The 20,638-nt window shown below is 43.0% G+C and overlaps 1 protein-coding gene across 4 annotated transcripts in view; it reads left to right on the top strand.

Moving 5' to 3' along the window:
* The first annotated feature begins 4,692 nt into the window (after positions 1-4,692).
* Positions 4,693-20,638, top strand: part of LOC310729026 (venom phosphodiesterase CdcPDE) — a 56,910-nt gene continuing 40,964 nt past the window's right edge. Inside the window, exons 1-5 of one of the 4 annotated variants that reach the window (XM_083546981.1) lie at positions 4,693-4,771; positions 6,900-6,974; positions 11,124-11,211; positions 19,782-19,910; positions 20,183-20,308. In XM_083546981.1, coding sequence (XP_083403107.1) covers positions 6,930-6,974; positions 11,124-11,211; positions 19,782-19,910; positions 20,183-20,308 — 388 coding nt within the window. In that variant the 5' untranslated portion in view covers positions 4,693-4,771; positions 6,900-6,929. Of the gene's footprint in view, positions 4,772-6,794; positions 6,975-11,123; positions 11,212-18,458; positions 18,607-19,781; positions 19,911-20,182; positions 20,309-20,638 lie in introns of those variants that run through there. The other 3 variants (XM_083546980.1, XM_083546982.1, XM_083546983.1) reach the window with 3 other exon arrangements.

Below are 20,638 nucleotides of genomic sequence, written 5' to 3'. Positions count from 1 at the left end.
TTTGACTTGATATGAAATTGACTACACGTTCAGGGCCGCTATATTGTCTATAGCGATTAAGTTGCAGACCTGACAGCCTCCTTCTCAAGTGTGCTACATGTGTAAGTTGTCAATCACTGACAGACACAGAGCTTTTTCAGTCCCTGATCAAAGTAAAAGCGAACGCAATCATCTAAGATAATTCTGCCTCTAGAACATGCTTTTATGCCAAATACACTGAGAAATGAAGTACTGAAAAAAAGAAAAAATTATGTCCAGAAAATGAAGTCGAGATTATGAGACAACAACTCGTTCTTAAAAGATCGAGAATTTGAAAAATTCGAGAATTTTATGGCGAGAAAATGATGAGGAGAAAACAACCAGTTATGTCAACATCACGAGAAAATAAGGAAGGAAAATATAATTATACAGCATGTAATACAAATTAATGACAAGTAAAAGTGTAAAACCATATTTCACCAGCATTTTAAAGCTAACCGTACTTATTTATTTAATAAGAACTGGATGATTTTGCTTCCCAGAGTATGCAGTCGTCATCTCGCTGGGTGATTAGGTCTGAAATCCCATGCCACACATTTGCTTTAAATATGCAGTCCACATTTTTAAAAGTCTCTCCTCAAGAGCTATTTCACACACCAGGCCGAACCACGTGCAGAATTTGAATTTCAACAGAAAACACAGCTGCATCCATGTCACAGGATCTTATCTATAGAATTAAACTGTCAACCAACTTCAATAAAACTTTATCCCTACACGGACTTGATCCTGCTATAAATTTATTAGAAATTACGCAAGCATATGGGATATCAGTGTATTTATTACCCCATACTCATCTCATCTCATCTTCTCCTGCTTATCCGAGGCCGGGTCGCGGGGGCAGCAGTCTAAGCAGAGATGCCCAGACTTCCCTCTCCCTAGACACTTCTTCCAGCTCTTCCGGGGGGACACCGAGGCATTCCCAGGCCAGCCGGGAGACATAGTCTTCCCGGGAAGGCGTCCAGGAGGCATCCGGAACAGATGCCCGAGCCACCTCAGCTGACCCCTCTCGATGTGGAGGAGCAGCGGCTCTACTCTGAGCTCCTCTCCCCCATACTTTATAAATATAAAATTTACATCACAAATGTTCCTCTGGTATCCTCTGGAATAAAATGCTGTGAACGTGCACTCGTCAAGGCAAAATGTGTCAAATTAGCCCCCTAGGGCCAGGGTCCCCAAAATACAGACAGAGACATAATTTGAAAATGTTATAAAAATATGTTTTACTTTTATCATATCTATATTTGATAATAAACGTCAAGGCACTGAACACTGGAACTGTTATCTATCAGCAAAAATGCATACTGATAGATTTTCCGGGTTCTGGTCCGCTGTCATAATGAGATCGGCCTCTAGAGGCGCATCAATGACAGCATGTGCTGTTTGTTTTTACACTTGAGACTTGCTTGCTGCATGGAGAAAACTATAATGCTTATTTTTAATGTATTAATTATACAATTATATTTATTAATTAATATATTTATATTTATTTTCTTTAGCACATTTTCATTATTCAGTACTGTTTTCTTTTTTATAATTAATTTTTTTTATAAAGTTCACTACTATTTTACATGGAGTGTATTGTATTGTATTTTTGTATATTATTTGGTTTTTATCCATTATCCATTTTAAAAGCTATCAATTGATTCATCGGTATATCGGCAAGTACGATACAACCAAGTTATTAGCATAGCCTAATTATTTGTTCGATTTACCCACCAACAAGACGCATATGCCTGAGAAAGTAAATGTTTATAATTTCAATACAATGAATATATAAGCAATGTTGTTATTATAGAAATAATGCTCTTTTAATAGACTCTTTATCTCTTGAAAAATGTAATGCTTATTTGTAGGGGGCATACAAATCTAGCATTAGGAGGCATAATAAATACAATAAATAAAATAATTATAATCTCAACAATAATACTGGTGATCACATGCGTCCCATGTCATTTTCTATTACAGAAATCCGGCCCCCCTTGTTAAAAAAATAATAAACTATGCTGCCCTCATAGAAAACTAGTTGCTACAGGGTGTCTATGCTTGAGAAAGTATGATGAGGTGCCCTAATGGCTGCCCTTCGAATAATAAACCATGAATAAACACCTTCTTGTGTGACACTAAATGTGGGACAACATGACACCCTCTGTGGTGCCCTCTAAGGTGACCTTCCAGTGTTATGTGCATGTTATTCATTTATTAACCCGTATTAGTATATTTGTTTTCATTGGCCAGGTCGGATTCAGAGAGAATTTAGAGCCTATTCCAGGAACGCTTAGCATGAGGCAGGAAGCCCCCCGGGAATTTACATACACATTCCCACACTTATCAACACCTACAGGTGGTTCATAACCACTTATCTACCCACTATCAGAGACTAGGAGGTCGGGGGAAGTTGAGGCAAAACCCACCAAGAATGTGGCATCTTGGGCCATTTGAAACCACCACAATGCCTATTATATGATCGAATTCCATTGAATTTGCCTGTTGAAATAAAACATTGTTTTCCTTTAAACATGACGCTTTATTTGCCTGTTCGAATGTTGGAACACAGCCCTAGATATCTAAAGTTTTTAGTTTTTTACTATGTCAACAAAACCTGAATGTGTAGGGGGTTTAATGCCAAGTTAAATTTGAAAGCATCCAAACATGAGTTTCTCAGGTCGAGATGGTATGGTGCGATGTGGGAGGCCGGGGAGATTGAATGCTCTGCTTCTAGGTGGTCTGGGAACGGAAACTAAAGGACAATCTGTGGTAGTAGTGGTGATGGTGGTGGTGGTGGTTGTTTTTTAAATAAGTACTATAAGGAGGTCCATTTGGTATTTAGGATATTTGTCTAGATTAGCAATTGCGCCCACACACTGAGCTCCAGGGGTTGTTATGCTCAGGCACCTGATACTTCTGATTTCTGTTTCGGTGGTTAATTTGAATGCGTCTGCAACCTTATATTTTGAGACGAGTTATAAAGTATGTCTAGATGCTGCAGAGGTGCTGGCGTGTGCTAATACTCATCTGCTTTGCAGAATAAAATGTAATTGTTGGAAATATTGGAGGATCCTTTAAATCCCAAAAAACAATTCAAACATAAGATTGCTGACAAAAAAGTTGGTGGAAATATAAAAAATAGGGTAGATAACATGGGATGAAATTCAACCAAAATATTGTACCAATTATGGTTATCTGGGTGTTTATATGTGTGAAAAAGGGTCTCGAGTTGCCCTTTGATGTGACATGAGCAGCAGTGATGAATCCATAGGTCTCATATCATGCACATGTTAGCATACAGACTGCTTGCTTGGCTGCTAATAGGAGAGAGCTAGCAAGTATTTGGGAACTGGCTACAATTGTACGCTATTAATCATGAACTAGGCTTTCTCTGCCAGCTTAAACTCACGATCACTGACTCACATTTTAATATAATTTTGTCCATGAATATGTATTAAATGATACCCAATGGTCCATCCATTTATTTATATCATTTATTTCACGTGTTCTTTCAAGTGAGCAGCGCAGGCTCTAGCTAAATACAAGTCTATGTTGCTTGATGCTGTTGACCCTGATGCGTTTAACCACTCAGACTGCGATTTTGTCACTCCAAGACCCAGCAGGCATGTAGTCACTTTAGCATTTTCACGTCCTTTGTTTTTATGCACACTAGTCAGAGCTTGCAACCCACGTCTGTAGCGAACTGCACAAGCTCGAATGTAATAGTGAATTTAATAGCTGTTTGGGTTTTTCTTTTATTCCACAATGGCTAAGAGGAGAAATTGATTTGTCACAGATACACTTACAAGAACGTTTACAAGACAGACTTTCCAGGAAAAGCTGTTGGAGAAAAAGTCAGCTAAAACAGTTCAAACCAGTTGTTAAGCTTTTTCCTAAACCAGTTATAAATATTTCCTGTAGAATTTGCACTAAAACACATAATCTGTCTTTATTTTAAATCCTCAGGAAAACTGTAATGCACTGTAAAAAAAAAAAATGCCCTGAAAACCCGGAATCAGGTTATGAGGTTAATAGCGATGCTTCTGCTAGAGATGATGTATGTGGGCGGTGCAGCTGTGGCTACAGTGAAAGGAGACTTTTTGGATTGTGTTTATTGCGCTTCTTGCTTTAGTAATGACATTCATTCTCGCTGTATAAGATTCCTGTCTGTGATGCAGCGCTCTGGTATACTGCGTTTCTCTGTAATATCAATGTTTGATAAAGCTGTAGTGTTATAGTGATAGTTTTATGAGGTGGATTAATTCAGGAAGGACGTTAATGAATGCCTAGATGTAAAATGCATGTAAATGTTATGCATGCTGCAGTACTGTATATATAATTTATTTTAGCAATTGGATGTTATTTGGAAATGAAATGCTCAAATGCTGTTGATCGTTCTGTATTTTCTTGACATTGTATTATTTTTAGAGACTCCCAAGCATTTGCAGCTCCATACTGGGTAAGGTTTTGATACGTTTAATACACTTAATACAGCAGCAAAATCATTTTTAAAGAATCAATGCAAAAAAAAAAAAATGGTTGCAATTAGGATTGAAATGTGCAATATTTCCAGACTGTATGCATGCTGCTACATGTGTATAGAGGCAGAACAGTGTGTAAGAAGGGGTCAACCCACAGGAAGTTAGAATTAGTGCCACATAATCTATTAAAACACACTGCTTGGAAACAGTCTGAACTGAGATTCTAGAGGACAAGACTAGGCTGGTTGGCTAAAAGCTTCTCAGAGGTAATTTTCCATGCAGACCAGGAAGCTTAGAAAAACAAGGTGGTTTTTTTTTTTTATCTATAAACAAGCTCTGCTGGTACGCCATAAAAGGCTAAACCTTTTCTTGGTGTTTCTCACGTTCTAATGTATTTAACCTGTGATTTACAAATTTCAAGAGTTTGTACAATGGATTGTTTTGCAGTGAGCTGATTAATTTGAAAAATCGGTTTATGAGTTATTGAATAAAGCATGAGCTTTTTATCCCTTTTCATTTCTCGTTGCACCGTCACAACACAATCGCTTTGCCTGCAAGCAATCAAATCAGCTCACTATACTCATGAAAAAAAAAAAAAAGAGAGAATGATAAGTCTCATCATTTTGAAAAGCTAAGATTGAACAATTTCTCCATTCCATTGAAAAAAGAATTTCAACAGCAACAGTCTTGTTGTGGCAACACAATGCAAAAAATATATCACGCCAGGTCAAAAACTTCAATAAATGTTTATTTAAAACATTAAAATGAGCAAAACAGTAAGATTTCATTGATTTAGACAGGCAGGTTTAAGTATTAAAGTCACTATTAATTAACTGGTATTATTTAAGGCTCAACGTTCTCTTGTACACAGAATTGTAAGGAAATAAAAAAAACTGCTTTTCTGAAATGAGAGAAGTCAGATAAGAAAGAGCAGAAGTTATCAAGAAGGCTTGGGTTACTCAAGTAAGCAGTCTTTGCAACCTGTGCGACATCCTTAGCAGGACCGGACGGCGGGGCTACATCCTCAGCATGTCAGGGACGCAGTGTGATCTCCTCACCCCCCCATCCCTCCTGGTGGCTTTCTACTGTATTTCCTTGTCTATCAATTTCACTCAGGCTTTCTGTGTGGCAAAGAAATTTCCTTCTGCATTCATCCTAAACCACTCAAATCGAAACAACAACCATGAAACATTGAGCAGTGGGTGGTAGCTTAGTGGTAAAGACATTGATCTTTGGTAACAAAGGTTGAAAGTTAAAATCCCAGGCACATCAATTTGAATTTCCTGTTGCCATTAACCCCATAGCTGCTCAGTTGCATGAATGAGAGAAGTTGCTTTGAATAAGGGCATCTGTCGAATGACAAAAACTTTCTTTTGGCTTCTCCTGTTAGGGGTCACCACAGCGTATCCTCCACATGTTTGATTTGACACGTTTTTACACTGGATGCCCTTCCTAAAACAACCCTCCCCAATTTATCCGGGCTTGGGACCGGCACTGAAATTGGCTGGGGTTGGTTCCCTGACTGGGGATGGAACCCGGGCCGCAGCGGTGAGAGCGCCACATCCTAACCACTAGACCACCAGGGAACCTATCTGTCAAATGACATAAATGTTAATATTATGGAAAACATAATCCAGAATGCACAACACAAAGCTGCGACAGCACAAGAACAGATTAGGATCAAGTCCTATCAGCTAAATTCTAAATTCGAAAGCTGCAGTCTGCACAGACTCAATTCAACTGGACAGATAAAGAGTAAAAAAGCTTTATATTTGTAAATCCTGAGTTTTTGCTGTGATATGAAGAGTTGGAATTTGGTAGAACTGCATGAATCCATGAACCCAACCTGTCTGAACAGCTCAGGCTTCCAGCAATGGGGCAAAAGAATGTTTTTTGGCAGTCACACTGAGCCTTTTAATACCACACACTGATGGCATATTCTCTCAGTGTGTGGTATTAAGATATTAAGATTAAGATTAAAATATGCCAAAATGATCCCACTCCTGCAAGTGTTATAATGCACCGTGTTATCTAAAAAAATACAATCCATTGCTTTAACATTTGGAATATATCATACTTCTACAAAAACAGAATGACCTCAGGGCTTCAGGATCCACCCAAGCCGGTTAACAATCACAATATCTTCTACAGAGCAATAATCAAAATATAATCTATACAATATGGGAATATCAGCGATATCTACATGACATGAAGTTAATGTTTGCAGAGCAAATAAAATCATTACGCTGTCTCACATATACACACACACACACAAACACATGCGCACACACACTTGCACTAACACACACACACTTTCAAGGTTCCAGAGTTCATGCTCTGCTCACTTCTTTAACATTTGTTTGTTATCTTCTCTCATATACTTATCTCTTGCAGTTCTTTCCAGCAACAACTTCACAGACCAGCATGGATTTCAGCAAGACCCTGAAACACAAGAAGAAACACATTATTGTAAGTAGTCAGGGTCAGATTAAATACATTTTTTATTAATGTGGGAATATGTGTGTGGATAACATTGATTACATTTTTTTTTTTTTTGACAAACAGTAAATACAGTGGAAAGTGTGTGTGTGTGTGTGAATTTCATGTTGGAAGAGAAATACTTCTGGTCTGGATTGTTGCCATTGTCTACTGTCTCCTCTGTCTGGAAATGCCTTGTCAAGCAATGTATTATTTGCACTTGACACTTGAGGGTACATTCTGTGCACAGGGCTACATGCATACATATTTCTTCAACCAGGTGCCTTGTCATATGGGTTGCTTTTTTTTTAGCATATGGCTGTGTTCTGATATTTACCAGACTATAGGTAGACAGTAATCCAGTTAGTGATTACTTCAATTATTATAATTGTTTTTTTTATTTTTGTATCAAAATAGAATGCATACATTTTCACCAGTGTCCTATAATGAAGCTGTCGGCCAAATGCATATATTTATAAATATACAAGGTGGTATCAATATTTCGAGACCAACGGCGTTAACTGGTGCTATTATGACCACGTGCATTACCAAATCTACTATTTCATTACAGACAGCAAATTAGAACAAAGAGCAAACGTAAAATTCTGTGAAAAACTGGGCAAATCTGCCACAGATTCCTTTGACATGACAAACTCTGGAGATACGGCGGAAGAGCAGAACATCATCGCTGGAACGCGATGAGAGATCAGAAAGATCTTCAACGAGCTCAACCTCCGGAAATGTTGAAAACGTTCGGCAACTTGTGCATAAAGATCATCAGAGAACAATCCACATGATCTCACTTCTGCACAGATTTGGCTCCTGCAGACATTGCCCTCTTCCCAAAGATGACAATCCAGCTGTTTTGACACTGTTGCCGAGATCTGGCGTGAATCGCTGAAGGTGTTTAACGTGTTTAGAAAATAATTAGTAAAGTAATCAGTAAGTAAATGATTAGTAAAGTGTATCGGCTAATGGGAAGTGTAGCCGAGGTAAATAGGTTTATGCAACTATATGACTCTATTAAATGTGCCAAAAATGGTTCACATTGTTTGGATTACAAAAATAGCTAAAAGTGTGCCTTTATTATAACCAGAAGTTATAGTGCAAACATTAAATGGTGTTCGTTCAGAGTTCATAGAGCAGATACATAGTCCAGAAATGTTTAACTACATGGTTAATTAATTTATTAGTTAATTATGACTCTCTGGTTCTGAATCGCACATCTGTGTCTACACTTGCTTTGAACTCCAGCTCCCTTTATCCTCACCCAGTTTCCAGTTAGGCGGTTTCCTCTGGGAGGTGGAAGCTCAGTGGTTAAAGATTTGGCTTTTAAAACAGAGGGTTATGAGTTAAAATCAATGCATCAACAAGCTATCCCTGCTGGGCCTCTTTTGGATAAGGGCGTCTTCCAAATGCTGTAATTTTCCAAGTCAGATTTTAAGGTACACCATCATCACACACACTGTTTCATTGTACAAACCGATTCTTCATTACAGAGTAAATACAGTGTCACAGTCCAGCACTGTATTTATCATGCACCTTATTTTATTAGGTTAGTGCTTTAAACCTCTTAGTCGTCAGCGGCGCACCCCCGGGACCGATATCCCAATATTCTCAGGTGTTAATGTTTAACAATAGATTAAATGAAAAGGGACAAGATTTCAGTAATTCAGCTCAAATTGTGAAACTTGTGTATTAAATAAATTCAATGCACACAGACTGAAGAAGTTTAAGTCTTCGGTTCTTTTAATTGTGATGATTTCCGCTCACATTTAACAAAAACCCACCAATTCACGATATAAACAAATTAGAATATGCTGACATGCCAATCAGCTAATCAACTCAAAACACCTGGAAAGGTTTCCTGAGCTATCAAAATAGTCTCTCAGTTTGGTTCACTAGGCAACACAATCATGGGGAAGACTGACAGTTGTCCAGAAGACAATCATTGACACCCTTTACATGGAGGAGAAGCCACAAACATTCATTGCCAAAGAAGCTGCTGTTCACAGAGTGCTGTATCCAAGAATGTTAACAGAAATTTGAGTGGAAGGAAAAAGATTTGGAAGAAAAAGATAAACAACGAGCGGAGAGAACTGCAGTCTCGAGAGGCTTGTCGAACAAAATTGATTCAAGAATTTCAGTTAACTTTACAAGGAATGGACTGAGGCTGGGGTCAAACTATTAAAACCACCCCACACAGACGTGTCAATGAATTTGGCTACAGGTGTCGTATTCCTCTTTTTAAGCCACTCCTAAACCACAGACAACGTCAGAGGCGTCTTACCTGGGCTAAAGAAAAGAACAACTGGACTGTTACCCAGTGGTCCAAAGTCCTCTTTTCAGATGAGAGCAAGTTTTTATTTAATTTGGAAACCAAGGTCCTAGAGTCTGGAAGAAGGGTGGAAACGCTCATAACTTAAGTTGTTTGATGCCCAGTGTTAAGTTTCCACAGTCTGTGATGATTTGGGGTGCAATGTCATCTGCTGTTGTTGGTCCACTGTGTTTTTTGAAAACCAAAGTCACTGCACATGTTTACCAAGACATTTTAGAGCACTTCATGCTTCCCTCTACTGACCAGCTTTTCAAAGATGCTGATTTCATTTTGCAACAGGATTTGGCACCTGCCCACTCTGCCAAAAGCACCAAAAGTTAGTTAAATGACCATAGTGTTGGTGTGCTTGATTGGCCAGCAAACTCTCCAGACCTGAACCCCATAGAGAATCTATGAAGTATTCTCAAGAAGAAAATGAGAAACAAGAGACCAAAAAAAACAGATGAGCTGAAGGCCACTGTCAAAGAAACCTGGGCTTTCATACCACCTCAGCAGTGCCGCAGACTGATCACCTCCATGCCACGTTGAATTGAGGCAGTAATTGAAGCAAAAGGAGCCACTACTAAGTATTGAGTACATATACAGTAAATGATCATACATCCACTGCTGCAAATCCCGGTTTATTAGGAAAGAAAATGGTCCACTAAACAACATGCCATGAAGCATTTTTGCTCCAACCAAACAATAGTGTTGTAATTTAGATGCTTATTCTTTTGTTTATGTCACAGAACAAAGTTTTCATATTGTTTGTATATGTTTGGGAATAACTTCTGCATTAATAATGACAACTTGCTGGTCAAAAAAACCCAAATATGGCTGGTAGAATATTGTGTTACAAAACAAATGGCAGGTGTCCAGGTGATGTTTATTATTAACCCCTATCATTTCAAAGCTTTTATTTTCAGCCAGTAGCATTTTGGAAACTAAATGATTGATGGAAAATGTAGCCAATAAAGATTCTAAGTTCTTAGTTTTATTACTTAATTTTATTACTTAGAAACTCTTACTGGCCGAAGCAGCACATGCTGTGAAGTCCTTGGATAAAAACATTAGTTTGCATCAGTTCCATTGGATGTAAGAGAAATGATACATGTGAAACCATGCACACCAGCAGGAGAGCCCTAAACAAAAGTGAAGAATCAGGATGAATCCAGCAGGTCCAAAGGGATTATCAATCAGTCATCTGATCCGATTATCAATCAGATTATTAAAGAAGTGTTTTATCATCAAGCCAATAGAGCCAAATTCCATTTGAACAAATACGGTAGCTACAGTAGCCTTTTTTTCAGATGCCTGTCCCAGCTATGGATTCTGGAATTTGGAACAATACCTTAGACAATATGTTGTCTTGAACTCTATTACCATATAAACTGAAATAAAGTCAAATTGCCTTCGAATCCTTCACTATTAGTAGTTTGTTTCCATTTAATTGAGAACTAACAGATCAAATATTCTGAGTACCATACTTTCTTTTCTACAATCCTCAAATTGTAAGTGGACATTGTAAATCCGAGTGTAAAGTATTTGAGTAAATGTACTTTGTTACTTTGCTTAAGTAATTTTTTTGGTTACTTTCTAGTTTTACTGAGGATCAAAGTTATGGGCAACTATATACACTATATGTTAATTGATAGAGTGTTGCCAACAAAATTTTGCAATATATAGAGAAAACAGGTCATTGATTAAGCTTGTGTGTGTGTGTGTGTGTGTGTGTGTGTGTGTGTGTGTGTGTGTGTGTGTGTGTGTGTGTGTGTGTGTGTGTGTGTGTGTGTGTGTGTGTGTGTGTGTGTGTGTTCATACAGATCGGCACCTTAGCTGTATCTGTTGTGACTATCATACTAGGACTCAGTCTAGGGCTTGGACTTCAGCTGCAAAAATGCAAAAACAAGTGTAAGTATATTGTTTATTATTCCTTGTATTATTAATATACTTAGCAAATAGTTTTCATATTCCAGCTTTGAGAAGAAGTAGTGCCAATTGAGCTACAATATCAATTGATAGTGCAGCTTCTAACTTAATGCCACAACTGTCAGTCAGTCGCAGAGACACTTCCAGGGTCACCCCTTCCGCTTCCAGATTGGCGCCATTTCTCAGGCATTGGCGCCGGAATGGTGGCCATCCTCCCTCTGTATATATAGATGACATCTGTATATACAGAGGGAGGATGGCCACCATTCCGGCGCCAATGCCTGAGAAATGGTGGCCATCCTCCCTCTGTATATATAGATGACATCTGTATGCGCTCTCTGACAGATTTCCTTGTTTGGCTTGTTGCTTGATTTGAGACCTTCCAGCCTTTCTTTTTCTTTCGAGAAAGTTTATTTTTGGTTTCGCTCTTTTTCTGCTTCTCAGACATTTGCATCCTCTTGGACTCAGATTAGTTTTTTCTCTATTGCTCTGTTTGATGTCTTTCTATCTCAAACTGTTTTGGACTGTTTTTTCGTTTTTGCTTTCACCCCCTGCTTTATGCTATGCCATCTTGGACTATTGGTATTAATCCCCTGTGTGGCAGGAAGTATTCCTGTGTTTATAAGTATTCCTTTAGACCCAGCTATGGATCCTATGATGCTCCTGATCTTCAGACTACTGTCAATGCCCTGGTCCAGGTCTCTGCCACACATGAACTAGGAGATAACAATGGAAGCTCATTCAGCAGCTCATTTAACACTTTGAAACTCCTCCCATAGCGGCAGGTTGGGCAGTTCTCAATTATCCTCCAGGCTTAGCCCGTACTTGGAGCTATCCTTCCACTGGAGCTGCACCTTGTTACTCAGGACGCTTCTCTGCCGGTCTCTGCTTGTGCAGTGCAATCTGATTTTTAGTCTCCAACCATCCTCCTTTTTGACCGAGAAGGCCGGGTTGGCTTACTTCTCCTTGCTATTTGGACAAGCCCTCAGAGTCGGAAAATCAGTCTCCTCTTTCATCACCTTCTCCAGGGAACTCTGCAAGGTTTTTGGTTTATCCATTCCTTGGCAGGACACCACTCGCTCTCTGTTGTCTTCAACACAGAGCAACCATTCGGTGGCTGAGTCTGCCGCGGATTGCACCACCTTATATGATGCCATTGCTTGGGGCCTTTATGCCCAGGAACTCCTATCTTACCTGGATGCCTTGATTGACCTGGCCATGGAGATTGCACGTCAGCACATATCTTCAACTGAGAAAAAGATGCCATTCCCTGGAGCTCTGTCTCTACTGTGGAGAGGCCGATCATATGCTTTCTTCTAAACCCTTGCTCAAGAACAGCATCCATTCCGGGGTCCAGGATCATCAACTGGCAGCCTTTGTGAACTCCGGTGTGGACTCAGAATTCATGGATTAGGACCTTGCCCACCAGCTAGTTCTGAAAACCAAGCCTCTACTGGAAATCTTCCAGGTCCAGGCTCTGGATGGATATTACTTAGACAAAGCCACTTATCAAACCCTCCAGGACATTGAGCAACACTGGGAGTGACTCACTTTTTTGGAAACTTTGTTGCCTCATGCCCGGTCATGTTTGGCTTCCACTGGCTTCGTCATCACAACCCTTATTGGACTGGTTTAGTGGCTGGGTACTTGAGTAAGGAACATATTGCCAATCCCACTGTCTCACACTTTCTTTCCCCACACTGGTCTCTTGTCCCCCAGAGACTCCTCCCGACCTCAGTTCCACTCAGCTCCTCACTACATTGCAGCAGTGTTTTGTAAACACTGATCACATGCACATTATCAACTTGTGCTGTTAATATCATGAACAGCAGCTACGCTAATTCCTCTCCACTGCTTCTCTTTCTCTCCCCATCCCGAGGCTTCCTGAGGTTTGGCCAGCTCCAGTCACGTCCCACCTCGTGAAGATTATGGACCTATGGATGATCATGGAGAAGTAGATGCCGAGTGTTTAAAGGCCCTGGCATGGAGAAGCTGATGCTGGATCTATGATGATCACAAATTGTTCTGTATTGTTGAAAGATTTATGACCAAACTTTTGATGTCACCCATATGAGGATGGGTTCCCCTTTGAGTCTGGTTCCTCTCAAGGTTTCTTCCTCATATCATCTAAGGGAGTTTTTCCTTGCCACTGTCGCCACGGCTGCTCATCAGGGACAAACGCACACCATTCACCTTCACTGTTGTTTTCTGTAAAGCTGCTTTGAGACAATGTCTGTTGTGAAAAGCGCTATACAAATAAACTTGACTTGACTTGACTTGACTTGACTTGACTTGACTTGACTTGACTTGACTTGACTTGACTTGACTTGTAAAGCCTGGGCCACTTCCTTGCTGGCCCTACAATTGCATGATAAATCTTTTCCCCAGAACTATGCCTCCCCTCTATTATCTTTTAATGCCCAAGCTGGTGGCCATGACCCAATACATTTAGGTCTGCCTTACTGCTGGCATCATCTGCTCTGGATTTTTATTGTGGAAAAGAAAAACAAGAGCCTTAGACTGTGAATCAACTATTTGGGTTTGAATACCAACACAGTCAAGACCCTTACCTGTTGCCCCTAATATTCTCTGCTTTGACTCTCTTTAAGGCTTTACTATCTTCTTTGACTTAGACCTCCGGAATGCCTACCACTTTGTCCACATCCGGCAGGGGGATGATTAGAAAACAATAATTTGCCAGCGGTATTCCGGGCATTAGTGAATGACGTGCTTAATGACATGTTGAATCATGACATGTTTGTCTACCTAGATGGCATCCTAGTGTTCTCCATCCATCCATCCATCCATCTTCTCCCGCTTATCCGATGCTGGGTCGCGGGGGCAGCAGTCTAAGCAAAGATGCCCAGACTTCCCTCTCCCTAGACACTTCTTCCAGCTCTTCCGGGGGGACACCAAGGCGTTCCCAGGCCAGCCGGGAGACATAGTCTCTCCAGCGTGTCCTAGGTCTTCCCCGGGGTCTCCTCCCAGTGGGACGCGCCCGGAACACCTTCCCAGGAAGGCGTCCAGGAGGCATCCGGAACAGATGCCCGAGCCACCTCAGCTGACCCCTCTCGATGTGGAGGAGCAGCGGATCTACTCCGAGCTCCGCCCGAGTGACTAAGCTTCTCACCCTATCTCTAAGGGATCGCCCAGCCACCCTGCGGAGGAAGCACATTTCGGCCGCCTGTATCCGGGATCTTGTCCTTTCGGTCATGACCCAGAGCTCATGACCATAGGTGAGAGTAGGAACGTAGATTGACCGGTAAATCGAAAGTTTCGCCTTGCGGCTCAGCTCCTTCTTCACCACGACAGACCGGTACATCGACCGCATTACTGCAGAAGCTGCACCGATCCGTCTGTCAATCTCCCGTTCCACCCTTCCCTCACTCGTGAACAAAACCCCAAGATACTTAAACTCCTCCACTTGCGGCAGGAACTCCCCACCAACCTGAAGTGGGCAAGCCACCCTTTTCCGACTGAGGACCATGGCCTCGGATTTGGAGGTGCTGATTCTCATCCCAGCCGCTTCACACTCGGCTGCAAACCGTCCCAGTGCATGCTGAAGGTCCTGGTCTGATGAAGCCAACACGACAACATCATCTGCAAAGAGCAAAGACGAAATCGTGTCGTCACCAAACCGGACACCCTCCGACCCCTGGCTGCGCCTAGAAATTCTGTCCATAAAAATTATGAACAGAACCGGTGACAAAGGGCAGCCCTGCCGGAGTCCAACATGCACCGGGAACAAGTCTGACTTACTGCCGGCAATGCGAACCAAGCTCCTGCTTCGGTCATACAGGGACCGGACAGCCCTTAGTAAAGGGCCCCCGACCCCATACTCCCGGAGCACCCTCCACAGGCCGCCGCGAGGGACACAGTCGAATGCCTTTTCCAAATCCACAAAGCACATGTGGACTGGTTGGGCAAACTCCCATGAACCCTCCAGCACCCTGTAGAGGGTATAGAGCTGGTCCTGTGTTCCACGGCCTGGACGAAAACCACATTGTTCCTCCTGAATCCGAGGTTCTACTATCGGCCGTATTCTCCTCTCCAGTACCCTGGCATAGACTTTCCCAGGTAGGCTGAGAAGTGTGATCCCCCTATAGTTGGAACACACCCTCCGGTCCCCCTTCTTAAAAAGAGGGACCACCACCCCGGTCTGCCATTCCAGAGGCACTGTCCCCGACCGCCACGCGATGCTGCAGAGGCGTGTCAGCCAAGACAGCCCCACAACATCCAGAGACTTGAGGTACTCAGGGCGGATCTCATCCACCCCCGGTGCCCTGCCACCGAGGAGTTTCTTTACTACCTCGGTGACTTCAGCTTGGGTGATGGACGAGTCCGCCTCTGAGCCCTCAGCCTCTGCTTCCTCAATGGAAGACGTGACGGCGGGATTGAGGAGATCCTCGAAGTATTCCTTCCACCGTCCAACGACATCCCCAGTTGAGGTCAACAGCTCCCCACCTCTACTGTAAACAGCATTGGTGGGGCACTGCTTTCCCCTCCTGAGGCGCCGGACGGTTTGCCAGAATCTCTTCGAGGCCAGCCGATAGTCCTTCTCCATGGCCTCACCGAGCTCCTCCCAGGCCCGAGTTTTTGCCTCGATAACCACCCGGGCTGCAGTTCGCTTGGCCTGCCGGTACCCGTCAGCTGCCTCAGGAGTCCCACAAGCCAACCAGGCCAGGTAGGACTCCTTCTTCAGCTTGACGGCATCCCTTACTTCCGGTTTCCACCACCGGGTTCGGGGATTGCCGCCTCGACAGGCACCGGAGACCTTACTGCCACAGCTCCGAGCGGCCGCTTCGACAATGGAGGTGGAGAACATGGTCCACTCGGACTCAATATCTCCGGCCTCCCTCGGGATCTGGTCAAAGCTCCGCCGGAGGTGGGAGTTGAAGATCTCTCTGACAGGAGGCTCGGCCAAACGTTCCCAGCAGACCCTCACAGTACGCTTGGGTCTGCCGAGTCTGTCCAGCTTCCTCCCCCGCCATCGGATCCAACTCACCACCAGGTGGTGATCAGTTGACAGCTCCGCCCCTCTCTTTACCCGAGTGTCCAAGACATACGGCCGCAGGTCAGATGAAACGACCACAAAGTCGATCATCGACCTGCGGCCTAGGGTGTCCTGGTGCCACGTGTACTGATGGACACCCTTATGCTTGAACATGGTGTTCATTATGGACAAACTGTAACTAGCACAGAAGTCCAATAACTGAACACCGCTCGGGTTCAGATCAGGGGGGCCGTTCCTCCCAATCACGCCCCTCCAGGTGTCACTGTCGCTGCCCACGTGTGCATTGAAGTCTCCTAGTAGAACGACGGAGTCCCCAGTCGGAGCACTGTCCAGCACCCCTCCCAGAGACCCCAAGAAGGCCGGGTACTCTATACTGCCGTTTGGCCCGTAGGCACACACGACAGTGAGAGACCTATCCCCGACCCGTAGGCGCAGGGAAACGACCCTCTCGTTCACCGGGGTAAACTCCAACACATGGCGGCTGAGCTGGGGGGCTATAAGCAAACCCACACCAGCCCGACGCCTTTCACCATGGGCAGCTCCAGAGTTGTAAAGAGTCCATCCTCTCTCGAGGAGTGTGGTTCCAGAGCCCAGGCCGTGCGTAGAGGTGATCCCGACTATCTCTAGTCGGAACCTCTCAACCTCACGCACAATCTCAGGCTCCTTCCCCGCCAGCGAGGTGACATTCCACGTCCCTAGAGCTAGCTTCCGTGTCCAGGGATCGGGTTGTCGAGGCCTCCACCTTCGACTGCTGCCCGATCCTCTTAGCACCGGCCCCTTACGGTCCCTCCTGCAGGTGGTGAGCCCACTGGAAGGCGGCCCCACGTCGCTCCTTCGGGCTGAGCCCGGCCGGACCCTGTGGGGGAAGGCCCGGCCACCAGGCGCTCGCATACGAGCCCCAACCCCGGGCCTGGCTCCAGGGTGGGGCCCCGGCTGCGCCATACCGGGCGACGTCACGGTCCCTGATGTAGTATCTCTCATAAGGGGTTTTGAACCGCTCTTAGTCTGACCCGTCGCCCAGGACCTGTTTGCCTTGGGAGACCCTACCAGGGGCATATAGCCCCGGACAACATAGCTCCTAGGGTCATTCGAGTACTCAAACCCCTCCACCACGTTAAGGTGGCAGTTCAAGGAGAGGTTGTGTTCCTAGTGTTCTCGTGCTCCATTAATGAACAAGCTTAGGCAGCTCCTCCAGAATGGGTAATACATCAAGGCGGAGAAGTGCGAATTCCACGTTTCGAGCACCTCCTTTCTCACGTTTGTCCTCTCAGCTGGAAATATCCAGATGGACCTGGCCAGGATTCAGGCGGTAAAGGACTAGCCCCAGCCCAGCACCTGGAAGCAATTGTAGAGGTTCTTGGCATTCAACAATTTCTACCGGCGGTTCATCCCTTGAAAAACTTACCTCCGTTCACTGGGCCTTCAGCTGGAATCCAGAGGCTAAATGGGCCTTTACCAAGCTCAGGAGTTCACCTCGGCCCCTGTCCTGGTCGTTCTAGATCCTTCCCGGCAATTTGTGGTAGAGGTGGATGCCTCTGACCAGGGGGTTGGACCCATCTTTCTCAAAGTGAAAGCACCCATGCATCATTTTTTTCCTTGCTGAAATGAACTACTGTGTCAGTGAATGGTAGCTCTTTGTGGTAAAGTTGGCTCTGGAGAAGTGGTGTCACTGGCTAGAGGGGTTCCAAGTTCCATTCCTTGTGTGGATCGACCATCAAAATATAGAGTGTCTGCGGTAGGCTAAGCACCTGAATTGACGCCAAGCGCGATGAAACTGTTCTTCGGGCGGTTAACCTTTTTCTTGTCCTACTGGCTGGAATCTTGCAATGGGAAACATGACATCTTGTCCTGCCTGCACTCTCCTGACAATGAGTCTCCACCTGACACTATACTCCCTGGCTCTGTTACCGTCTGCAGTCTTAGCTTGACTCTCACCCAGGTTTAGCGAGCCACTGTTTGCCAACCTGTCCGTGAGTGCTGCCAGCCATGAAAACTATATGTGCCTAAAAGTTTGAAGTCCTCCAGTGGTGTCACAGTTTTCCCTTTTCCTTGTTCTGTTACCTGGGCACCCCTTGCACCTTGGCCATGCTCCTACAATGTTTTTGGTGGCTTTCCATCCTCAGGGACATTTATGTATTTGTCACCATGGCCTCTTACTGTTTCAGGTTGTGTGGGGCTACCAACCCCCACTGTTTTCCACCCAGGAGCACGAGACAGCCTTCTCATCTGCCCTAGCCATGTTCAGGCACGGTTAGTAGGGGGGTAAGATAACCCGCACAGCCCTCCTCAAGTCCTCTCAGAGCTACAAAAGATGGGCTAACCACAGATGCTGTCCTGCTCACCACTACTGATTCAAACAAAAGGTTTGGCTTTCCACTCGCAACCTACTTTTCTAAGCCGTGAGCAAGAAGCTTGCCCCTCATTTTATGGGTCCATTCCCAATTTCCAAAGTCATAAACCCCATGGAAGTATGTCTTAATCTCACCAAAATCCTATGCATCTATGTCTGTCTTCCACCTCACATCTGTCCAGGCATGCTGTCTGGCCTCTTCTGTCCTGCTTTTGGGTGCTTCCGTCCAGCCATAATTGTAAATAAATGTAAATATGCTTAATTATGGAAGCGCATTGCATTCACAAAAAGAAAAAAAACACAGAAAGGATCTCATAATTATGACTTGGTATCTCATAATTACGACTTAATATCTCATAATTATGAAATCCTGATCTAATAATTATGACTTATTACTCATAATATATATATATATATATATATATATATATATATATATATATATATATATATATATATATATATATATATATACATACATACACATAATTTGTAAATAAATCATGTAAATCATCAGGACACCAAAAATAACTCTCCAGTTCATCCCTGAGCAGTTCAATAGGAATTAGGTGCCGTGACTGGGCAGGTCATTTCATAATAGATAGATATCACTCTGTTTGCTCTATTAAATAATGCTGTAAATAGACTGTTTGCTCTTTTAAGTTATGCTTACAGAGCTTGGACATTGTCTTGTTGTATGGTGAAATCGGTTACACTCATCATTATATTGAAGTATGGAACGGTAACCATGTTAATTCTTTCACTTTTCAGAATAAATCTCCAGCCTTCCCTACTCTAAAACAATTGCAAACCGCTAAGTTTCCACCTCTATGTTTGACTGTGGGGCTCAGACTGATAACATCATCTCTCCTGTTCTCCGTCTTACATAAGTCCAATTCTGAGTGCTTGGGTGTTTTAGCCACTATTAACTGCTAGTTATTTATGCTTACAGTTCTTCCTATTTATAACTATTGTAACGATTCATAACTAGATACCTATAGAGAATCTCTAATATTAAACATTATTACTACTTTTGATTACACATATTTCACTACTACAAAACATTAGAACTACTTGTTTCTTCATGCTTAGCTGATACCACTAAGAATGCTGATGATATCATGGTATGTTTTTTTTTTTTTTATTATTATTTCTTTATCTATCTTTTCTATTCCCTAACCCTCTCAGTGCCGGATACATGTCGAAGCCGCTGTTATGAGCCATATGATTATGAGTCTCCGGGCTGTCGATGTGATGAGCAATGTGTGAAAAGTAACACCTGCTGTTATGATTTTGCGGAGATCTGCCTCCAGCCCGGTATGTCATTTGTACATATTTGACAATGGGAACAAAAATGTAAAACAGGGCAAGTCAGCACACAATCTTTGAAATTCTTTGTAACAACATGCGATATGCAAAAATAATTTCAGTGATTTTATCATTATAATCCATTCAATGACTCATTCTCAAAGGCTTCCATACTGTCACACAGTAACAGGTGGTGGTGGTTAGAATTTGTGTACTGTTCTTATATTAAATGTGTGTGTGTGTGTGTGTGTGTGTGTGTGTGTGTGTGTGTGTGTGTGTAGTTGAGAGCTGGGAGTGCACTCCGATGCGTTGTGGGGAAAAACGTGTCTCTGGTAGTAAGTGTCATTGCTCTGCAGACTGTGTGAGCTCTGGAGACTGCTGTACGAACTATGGCATTGTTTGCAATGGTGAGCACACACACACACACACAAACAAAAACACTCACATATGATAAACATATGATAAAGCATTGACAATGCAATCCTGGTGCACGTGCTGGACAGAAACACACCTGCTATCTCATAACTCAGTACACAGTCTCTTATTCGTCTACACCCACACTTACCCTTTATGATGATGACACTTGTTATTTTATTAGGGGGCCAAGCACCAAAGGGTCATGAGCATTTACATTAACATTTACATTAATATAATAAATTCTTCTTTTTCTTCTTATTATTAGGCGCAAATTCAATAAGTGCATAGAAAATAAACCTAATTAATTAATCAATTGTGTT

This window comes from Silurus aristotelis (assembly GCF_946808225.1).
Source record: "Silurus aristotelis genome assembly, chromosome: 7".
In the NCBI taxonomy this organism is placed as follows: domain Eukaryota; kingdom Metazoa; phylum Chordata; class Actinopteri; order Siluriformes; family Siluridae; genus Silurus; species Silurus aristotelis.
Note: the sequence above shows the minus strand (reverse complement) of the source record. Positions and strands in the feature narration are given on the sequence as shown.